General features: G+C 57.1%; 2 protein-coding genes across 7 annotated transcripts in view; both read right to left on the reverse strand.

Moving 5' to 3' along the window:
* Nucleotides 1–737, reverse strand: part of ARRDC2 (arrestin domain containing 2) — a 6,480-nt gene extending 5,743 nt beyond the window's left edge. Inside the window, exon 1 of the mRNA XM_039243443.1 lies at nucleotides 263–737. Coding sequence (XP_039099374.1) covers nucleotides 263–521 — 259 coding nt within the window. The 5' untranslated portion in view covers nucleotides 522–737. The remainder of the gene's footprint in view (nucleotides 1–262) is intronic.
* A 1,521-nt stretch (nucleotides 738–2,258) lies between these two features.
* Nucleotides 2,259–9,868, reverse strand: part of KCNN1 (potassium calcium-activated channel subfamily N member 1) — a 33,955-nt gene continuing 26,345 nt past the window's right edge. For 4 of the 6 annotated variants that reach the window (XM_039243265.1, XM_039243264.1, XM_039243270.1 and 1 more), the window contains 3 exons: nucleotides 5,807–5,815; nucleotides 5,335–5,404; nucleotides 2,259–2,865 (listed from right to left, as the gene is read on the reverse strand). In XM_039243265.1, coding sequence (XP_039099196.1) covers nucleotides 2,611–2,865; nucleotides 5,335–5,404; nucleotides 5,807–5,815 — 334 coding nt within the window. In that variant the 3' untranslated portion in view covers nucleotides 2,259–2,610. The remainder of the gene's footprint in view (nucleotides 2,866–5,334; nucleotides 5,405–5,806; nucleotides 5,816–9,868) is intronic. The other 2 variants (XM_039243267.1, XM_039243266.1) reach the window with 1 other exon arrangement.

Consider the following 9,868-nt stretch of genomic DNA (forward strand, 5'->3'; position numbering starts at 1 on the left):
GGGGGGGGGGGGGGGGGGGGGGGGGGGGGGGGGGGGGGGCGCCCAGACCCGGAGCGGGGTTCCTGGGAAAAAGGGTTTGGGAAGGGGTAGGTGTCCTGTGGGAGGGTCAAGACCCTGGGGAGGAGGTCCCCACTACTTAAGATGGGTCACCCGACCACACAGCCTTGAGTTGAAGCTCTCCCGGTACTGGAATAGAGCACCCAGATCTGGGGCGAGGGTCCCAGGGGAATCCCAGCTGGGGAGAGGGGAGTGAGCGGCTCACCTCGGAGCAGCAGCTGCCGCCGCCGCAGGTACGTCTCGGCAGCAGCGTAGTCGCTGGACACCGCGTTGACACCCACGCTGCGGCCCTCGAGCCAGTGCGTCGCCGCCCCGCCACGTGCCGCCACCTCCAGCGCTCTCACCCGCAGGGGCGCCGCCGCCTCCAGCAGCACCCGGCCGCACAGCCGCTCCCCGCCGCGGTACGCGCCGCCGGGGCCCCGCGCGAGCTCCAGCGCGAAGCTTCGCACGCCCCCCGGGCGCATGGCGCAGGCCCGGGCGCTCCGCGTGGACGGGACACCCCGCTGGGAGCACGGCCCCCGCACGCGGCGGCCCCGGGCGCGCCGCTGGGACGCGCCTGATGGCCCTCCCGCGGCTCAGCGCCCTTCGTCGCAGTCCCGCTCGCCCCCGAGCTTCCTCCGGCTTCCGCAAATTTGTGCAGGCGCCCGGGGGCCCCCGGCGGGCGCGGCGGCCGTCGACTTCCTGGTCCTCCGCGTCCGCCCCCGTGACGCGCCCGGGCCGCGGGGGACGTGCCGCCCGCGTGCCTGCGCTGTTGACTTTGCCGCCACCCCCAGCGCGGGGCGGGCCCTGTTTTTGTAGGGTCGGCGCTGTTGAGTCAGAGGCCGGCAGGGGCGGATGCGGCCGGCCTGGAGCAGAGGCAGCCACCGGGCTATCTTGTGGTTTCATCTGTCCCCTACCCGGCACCTTTGGCCCCGGGCACCGCCCCAGCCTCCCACCCTGGTCTCCATGCCACCTCCTGTCTGTTCAACCCACCAAACTCAGGTCTTTCCTCTTGGCCTTTGCGCTGACTGTTCCCTAAATAGGAACGCCCTTCCCCAGATCTGCTCTCCCAACTCCCCTTCCCCCACCACCCCGCCCATGCCCAAATGTCACTTCCTCAGAGTCCCCTAGTCATACTCTGGTCTTGTTTATTTCTTTATGACTCTGGTCTGTGTTTGAGTGCTATAGGTTTACTATGCCTCCTCCATCGGACTAGGTGATCCCCAAAAGCGAGCACTGTGCCCTGTTCTCAGCAGATCTTACAGAGAGGGAAACTGAGGCCCCCACAGGAGGCAGCCTCTGCCCAGTAGCACCCAGCCCTGGCAGTCAGGTCTCCCAGCTCCGATCTGGAGCCCACCCCACATCCCCACGCTTCTCGATCTTTCGCCCCCTGTTATCTCCTGAGCCAGGCAGCTGATATCTTTATCGGAAGATGCCAGGGCCTGAGGCTCTCAGCAGGGCCCAGACCAGCCTCCCCAGGACCCAGGCATCCCTCTCCGTGCTATGCCCAGAGCCCAGCAACTGCCAAGTGCCCGCCACCCCGCCTCACCATAGCACACTGCGCCCAAGGCCTGGAGGGCCCTTTCTGATTCGACTTGTGTCCAGAACGTTCCCCTGCAGCCCACCCTGGAGACCACTCTAACTCCAGGATCATACCACACACTCCCCCACTTGGACTCCCCACCCCAGTGCCCTCCACCGAGGTCCTGCACTTTGGCCCATGGGCCCCCGGGGTTTGAGTCCTGGCTCAGCCCTCCTTGTTCTGCAGCCCCAGGCTCGTGGCTTCACATCTCTGACCCACAGCTCCCCCACCCCATCCTGGCCAGGCTCTGGGGAAGAAGTGTGATTTACGTTATGTTCCCTGTCCACGGCAGGTCCAAGGAAAATCGGTCCTCCCTGCTCATGTCACCTTCCCCACCGGACCATGACCCAGGGCCCCACTGGGGCTTGGCCCAGAGTGGGAGCTCCAGCCAAGTTGGCTGGTGGACTGGGAAGGTGTCTCGGTTATCTGCTGCCTCCTGCAGGCCAGGGTGGGGTCCAGTCAGGACTGATGCAGCTGTCCTCAGGTGTCCCCAGCTGAGCTCGGGCTTGGAGGGCCACCAGGCTAGAACAGTGAGGACATGGGCTCGCCTCGACCCCCACATCCATCTGTTCTGGGGCCTGGAGTCAGGTGGCCACCTCCCACGTTGCGAGAGCCCCCACCATGCAAAACAGGCAGCAACTGGGTGGGTCCTGCTTTATTGAGAACCGGCAAGGACCCCTCTCCTGGTTGCTCTGTGCCCACCAGGGGCCTAGGGAAAGTCAGGGGGGCCAGGGGGCCAGAGGAAACTCCCGGCTCTCTCCTGGCTCCATTCAGGGAGGAAGCGGACGGTGGCCCGCCCCTGCCCTCGCCTGCGGTCCAGCCCTGCCTTCTGCCCAGACGCTCTGGGTGAAGAGGGCCCTGGTCTACTCGGCCCAACTCAGCTTCGGCTCCTTGAACTCCAAGAGGCGCCACTGTACAGGGCCTCCCGGATGGCGTGGAGGTGGCGGCCACACGATGGCCAAGATTGAGGGGTCTGGTGGTGGAAAGAGCTGTCACCCGCAGTCTGAAGGGGCCATGGGCGGCCACCGGCACGGGGGGCTCCGGGCTGCCTGGTCCAGGGCTCCGGGGCCAGGCCGGGGGGGCAGGGGTGGGGGGGGCGGGCGTATGGCTTGGGCGATGAGGCCGGGCAGGGCCTGCAGGGAGGTGCCCAGCGCGTCCAGGCGGCTTTCCAGGGCGGCCAGGCGGGCCTCAAGTTCCTCATGCTGGGCGTGCAGCTCGGACATGAGGTCGTACATGACGTTCTGGGTCTGCCGGAGACACAGTGGGAGAGAGAAGAGAGGCCAAGTGAGAGAGATGGAGGGCCAGACACAGATGGTTGACCAGCCCCAGTTGGGTGGGGGGCCAGGAAGGGGGACCCAAGTGAGGGACACCTGTGAGGACATCCCAGAGCCACGGGTTTCTTGCTGGGCCCCAGGAACCGGGAGAAGAGACAAGAGGAGAGATGGGTCTTGGATGCCAGGCTGGGGGCCAGCAGGCCAGGGGGAAGTGGAGGGAGGTCCCAGGCCGGAAGTGGCCAGAGCTGCCCTGAGGGGGTGAACTGGCCACGGCCCGGCTGAGAGGGAGGAGGCTGAGCTGTGAACTGCCTCCCTGCACCCCACACTACACGGGGAAGGGGCCACTCCAAGGATCCCACCCGGTCACACACCAGGGAGTAGAACACCCACAATGACTGTTACAGCAGGCGATGGGGTGTCCCCGCCAACTCGGCTGCTCCCCACAATCCAGCAAGCAGGAGCCGGTTCTGCCCCTGTCCCCGTGGGCCCTGGCGGGGGCGGCGGGACACTGGCCATGCAGACAGACCCGGGTGCAGTACCAATGCTGCCACCAGGTGGCGATAGAGCCGCGTTCCTCGTCTCTAACCGCTAGGTGCTAGGTGCTGAGCCCACCCGCAGGCACCACCCCACACCCTGGGATGGGAGAATGGATGCCGGGGTGGAGAAATGGCCCCCAGCCCCTTGCTCCATGGAAGGGGGACAGGATGAGACACCTACCACAGCATGTCGCTGCATTCCTGCCTAGCCTCTCCCTTCCAACCTCCGTGCCTTAGTTTCGATGGTTCCCCCCACCCTTTCCTCTGTTCCTGGCCTACTAGCCTCAGACTCCGGGGTGGGGGTAAACACATACCCTGGGGACCAGCTTAGGGTCGCTGACCCTCCCCTCAGCCCGCCTCAGGGAGCCACAATCCTCAAGGCCAGAGGATAACATCTGGACGCATCCAGTCCTCTGATGATTTTTTTCTGGCCTCTGAGGTTTAAATCGTTTATAACTTGGACTGTACATTTTACTTGTATCAGAGACACACAAATTAAATCGGCAACCTTGGGCAAGCGTGCATTAAAGTTTAATGCCGAAAAACATCTTAACCTTGTTAAATTAAAAAACTCAGGAAGCCATATAATCCAATCCAATTAAAGCCTTCCTTCAAAGAAGGCTTTGTTAAATGTACTCCGAGAGTATATGACTGTGATTGTGAGGTTTAAATAACTTTGAAAAATTCAAATTTCCGTCATCTGTACTAACGGAAGGAAGTGGGTGATAGGGATAATCCAAATTATAATATCTAGTGTTTCAAAGGCATTTCTTATGTATTTATAGCTGCTATCTCACATGACATCAGATTAGTTCGGCAAGGATTCCCATATGCTTTGGGGACTATGTTCTTTCTACTACCAACAGAATGATTTCTGCAGGGTTCTAGAATCTGTTTTTCCCTCTATGATGTTTCTTTCCAAATTAAATTTATGTAGGTTAACATTATATCACATTCTCTTGATAGTGATGAAGAGAATGAGTCTGAAATGCTCTGGGTATCAAAGAAGTGGGATGGGATGTAACATCTTCTGAAGATAATATTAAATTGACCTCAGACTAATGAAACTGACTCGGAGAGGTAACTACTCATGAAGGGGCTTCGGAAGGGGGTTCAGAACAGCGTGATGAGTATTCTAGGTGCAGGACTTGATAATCCGACCAACAAATAGACTTGTGTGTACAACAAACTGATCTTACAGGGCTCCTACAACCAACCCTAATTTCCTGAAAGATGTTTCATTGCTGTGCAAAGAAGCTCTCTGCTGATGCTAGAATTTGAATTTCTATCCGTAGCAAAAGAATGTTGTTTTTCTTTTGAATTTTGGAGCTTGGATGTCCCTATGCCTCAAACAAAAAGGACCACTTCACCAATTTGGCCCCCTCTTAAAGGGGTGCCTGGGTGGCTCAGTCGGTTAAGCGTCCCACTTTGCCTTGGGTCATGATCACGGTCCATGGGTTCGAGCCCCGTGCTGGCCCCTGTGCTAATGGCTCAGAGCCTGCAGCCTGCTTTTGGATTCTGTGTTTTCCTCTCTCTCTGCACCTCCCCTTCTCCTGCTCTGTCTCTCAAAAATAAATAAACACTAAAAAAAATTAAAATAAAATAAAAAAGATATTCCTTTAAAGCTATTTTCCTAGATACAGTTTAAAAGCAAAATAGCTGCCAATGTTAAAAAGGAGTTTACGTGCCGATGTGGAGTCCTAGCTTCTCTCTGACAGTCGGAACCTCTGGAGGCTTGCAGACCTGGACTGTGTCCCCGTCCACACTACCAGCACCCACACTGTTCCTCCCCGGGCAGGAGGTGGCTCTGCTCTTTATTGAATGTCCCCTCTCCTCCTTGGGAGGGGGGGGCTGACCACCCCCTTCTGGCCCGGGGAGACCCCTCCCAGCCCCACCTGGCTCTCACCTTGGCCAGGTCGGCGAGAGTGTTGGCCTGGTCATTCAGCTTCCCCTGCTCAATCTTCACACTCCGGAGCCTGGGAGACACACAGAGGGGTGGGGAGACAGGGTTGGGTGGAGGCTGCAGGGGAGTGGGGCCCTTTGAGCATGCCCCCCCCCACCTGGGATCGCCTTGTGGGACATGCAGAAGGTGGGAGGTAGGGTGAGGCCCCATGCAGCACATTCCCTCCCAGCACATATTGGGGTAGCAGGGCCTGCCGGGTGGCTCAGCCACCCCCAACAGCGTCCACCTCCCGGCCGTTGTCCATGCGGCCCGATCCAGGAGGTCCCAGGAACGTGGACTCCCAGGCCCAGGTGACAAGGTGGATACAAGCCCTGGCCGCCTCCCAGGGCCACCGGGCAGCGCTCCAGCGGCGGCCCTGGGTGTGGGCCCTGCCCCGAGACCACCACGCACCCCCAGACCCCAGAAAGAGACTTACTTCTGAGCTCTGGCAGGCCCCGGCAGAGCAGAGAGAAATCACAAGGCAATTTTAATCTCCGTGCAGCTAGGTGCCACGCGCCAGCCCCGCCCGCCTCCCCCATGTGCGACCCCGGGACCAGACCAGGGGTCCTGGGTGGCTGAGGAGCTGCAGTGCCAGCCCCCGGGGGAAGCATCTGCTCTCTTCCCCTCCCTCCAGCAGCGCCCACCCAGCAAATGCAGCTGCTCTCAGCCTTGTGGTCCCTCTGGACCCCAGGCTGTGCCCCAAGGCAGCATTCAGTCCACGGCATTCAGTCCCCTTGTTTCCCACGGGGAATAACGGGGCTCAGAGAGGCAGGGCCGGCGCTGCGGCAGGATTTGAACCCATACCTGCCACTCTGCCTCCGCGCCTTGGCCTCCTGACAGCTGCGCGTGGGTGGGGGTGGGGTGGGGAGTTGGCCAGTGTGTGTCCTTGACCCCCCCTTGTCTCCACCTCTTACTGGAGTTAAACCAGCCCAAGGAAACTGCTCCAGGCAGGACCCCTCCTCACCGGTCCAAACTCAATCCCTGCGCGCCCACCCGGGGAGGCCCCTCAGCGCCCACCTATGCTGGGCACTTCCAGCACCCCTAACAGGACCCAGCTCTCCGTCTGGGGAAAGAGACGTGGATACAACCTCCGCCCTCCCAGCCCTGGAGGTCGGAGGCTGCCCAGGAGCGGGGGGGGGGGGGTGAGGGGGGAGAACCTTGCCGAGCTCTGGAATGCCTTCCCTGGGGAAGTCAAGTCTTGGCTTCTTTGGAACCTCCTTGTTAGGCACTGATCAGTGTTCCCCCCAAAAAAGATATATTGAAGACCTACCCCCCAGCACCCCAGAATAGGCCCTTATTTGGAAACAGAGTCTTTATAGATTTAACCAGGTTAAGATGAGCTCTGGGGGTGGGCCCTAATGCAGTGTGACTGGCGTCCTTCTAAAGGGGAGATTTGGACACAGACATGCACGGAGGGAGGGCGATGTGAAGACACGGGGGGATGGCCATGTGAAGATGGAGGACTGGAGCGATCTTTCTAGAAGCCAAGGGCCACCCGAGGCTGACAGAAGCTAGGAAGGAGACCTGGGACGGACCTTCCCCTAGCGCCTTCAGCGGGCAAACGGCCCTGCCAGCTCTGATTTTGGACTTCCGGCCTCTGGAGCAGTGAGATCATAAATTCTGTTGCTTTAAATCACCCTGTTTGTGGTACTTGGTTACAGCACTCCTAGTAAATGCATGCTATGTTCCTCAAGCTGTCCAGAGAGCATTTCTGCCTTTTTCACTGGCTGCTCCTACAGTGTTCGTGTCATGGAGACTCCCCCGCTCAAGAACATGGCATGGCTCCCGCGTGCTGCGTGTCAGACCTTGGGTCTCCCTGGCGCCAGGCTCATTCCCACCACCCCACCGTGGCCCAGGCTGTGGGCAATCTTAGGGGTGCAAGCCCCCCTTTTGGCTTCCTAACCAAATTCCATCCACCCTTCAGGCCCTCATTCAAACTTGTTTGATTTTATCAGCTTTACAGGGCCACTTTTTTGCTTTTATTTTTTGACTGGGAAGGGGGTAGGTTTAGGGGGACCTAAAGATGAGTGAGGGGCACCTGGCTGCCTTGGCCAGTGGAGTATACGACTCTTGACCTCAGGGTTGTGAGTTCAAGCCCCGTGTTGGTGATAGAGATTACTTAAAAATGAAATCATGAAGAAAAAAAAAAAATAGGGGCCCCCGGGTGGCGCATCTGGTTAAGTGCCTGACTCTTGATTACAGCACAGGTCATGATGTCACGGTTTGTGAGTTTGAGCCCCACATCAGGCTGTGCACTGATCGCGCGGAGCCTGCTTGGGATTTTCTGTCTCCCTCTCTCTCTGCCCCTCCCTGCTCTCTCTCTCTCAGAAATAAACATTATTATTATATTTTTTTTAATTTAAGAGGTGCCTGGGTGGCTCAATCAGTTAAGCATTTGACTTTGACTCAGGTTATGATCTCACAGTTCATGGGTTCCAGCCCCACATCGGGCTCTCTGCCATCAGCATGGAGTCATTTCAGATTCTTGGTCTCCCTCTCCCTCTGCCCCTAACCCCTCAAATATAAACATTAATAATATTTATCTATTTTTGAGAGAAAGAGAGAGGCACACACACAGAGTGTGAGCAGGGGTTGGGGAGAGGCAGAGAGAAAGAAAGGGAGACACAGAACTCAAAGCAGGTTCCAGGCTCCACACTGTTAGCACAGAGCCTGATGCGGGGCTTGAACTCACAAACTGTGAGATCATGACCTCAGCCAAAGTAGGATGTTTAACTGACTGAATCACCCAGGCGCGCCCCCACACTCAATTTTTTAAATTATAAATAAAGATGAGTGAGACAGTCCTGCCCCAGAACAAAGGGATACAGGTAACTCACAGAGCAGGTGTCTTTTCCATAGACCTGGCTTTCCTAAATTCCCACCCTCCTGCTTCCCTCCAACAACCTTCTGGAACATCCCTTGGGGCAAAGTCCAGGACAGGGCCATGTCTGTTTCCCCCATGCCCGGTACACCAGCTGGCATAGGAAATGCTTATACAGTAACCAAATGAACACATTGAGTGTGGCAATGACATCATTGCTGGTTCTCATGTCTAGAAAATACTGTATGTCAGGTAGGCCTGGGTGAATCCCCAATTGTGCTCCATCCACACCTCATCCCTGGAGAAGAGGCACATTAATTACCATTGTCTCCACTCTACAGATATGAAAACGAAGCTTAGAATAGCACAGTCACTTGGCAAGGCCCCACAGTTAGGTGGCAGAAACCAGACTGGGGCGCAGGGGTCAGTGAATACCTGTGGGAGGGCCAACAGGGAGGGGTCTCTGTCCTCAAGGGCCTCGGGGTCCTGTGAGAAGGCAGGACTGAGACCTGGACACAGCGAGGCTGAGTGAGTGTGGTACCAGCTCCTCTCCCTGCTTTCTGGAGGAGGGTGGAAGCAGAAGCAGGGGCACCGTGTGTTACCAGTGCTCGTTCTGTGCCATCCTCCCATCTAGATCTCCCTGCAGTCTTGGGAAGTAGGCACTGCTATCATTTGAAAGCCATCCAGGTATAACAGTAAACACAATAAATGTAAATGTACTAAACTCTCTCGCTAAAAGACAAAGACAGTAAGGAGCCCCAGGAAACTCTAGGGGCAACAGATCTGTTTTTTTTATCTTGATTGTACAAATTGTTACGGGGATGAGTACATGTGGTAACATTGATCAAACCATACACTTAAAATAGGAGCCATTGACTATGGTCAATTATAGCTTAACAAAGCTGTTTTTTTTTTTAAGAGGCAAAGATTATTAGACAGGATTGAAAAGTTGAAGTCCAGCTGGCTGAGCTTCCTCTCCTATGGCCTGGTCTCCTCATGGTCATAGTCCTTTACCTTCTGACATCCCAGAGGCTGGGCTGCTTCAACCATGCCCTACGCTCTGCTCCCACCCAGGCTCCCTACTCTACCACTCACACCAGGGTTCTCCATGCTGCCTCTTGTCTCTTTCCCCACAGCTGACTCAGCTGTCTTCCTGCTATACTAGTTCAGACTCTAACACTATTTACTTCGCTTTGTGACTCATTGGCCCCTGAGTCTGGCCTGGGAGCTCTTGGGGCAGGGAGTCAGCTGATTTTCTTAAGGGAGCCCAATTGTGAATAGGGTTTCGCACACTGTGAGAGATGAGAATCCACGGGCTTATTCTGAGAAATGCCTAAATATGATTTTACTATTTAAGTCAGGTACTACAGGACTCCATTGTAATTTATATTTGAGTGCCTCATTCCCGGCATTTGGAGCTGTTTAAAATTCTAGACTGGGTGTTGTCTCATACATCCTCTATGTGGCTACCAAGCATTTGAAAGGTGGCTGGTCGGGGCGCCTGGGTGGCTTAGTCGGTTAAGCGTCTGACTTTCGCTTAGGTCATGATCTCGCGGTTCGTGGGTTCGAGCCCCGCGTCGGGCTCTGTGCTGACTGCCAGCTCAGAGCCTGGAGCCTGTTTCAGTCTGTGACTCCCTCTCTCTCTGACCCTCCCCTGCTCACGCTGTCTCTCTCTCT

This window comes from Hyaena hyaena, unplaced genomic scaffold (genome assembly GCF_003009895.1).
Source record: "Hyaena hyaena isolate Hyena2069 unplaced genomic scaffold, ASM300989v1 scaffold_227, whole genome shotgun sequence".
Lineage (NCBI taxonomy): Eukaryota > Metazoa > Chordata > Mammalia > Carnivora > Hyaenidae > Hyaena > Hyaena hyaena.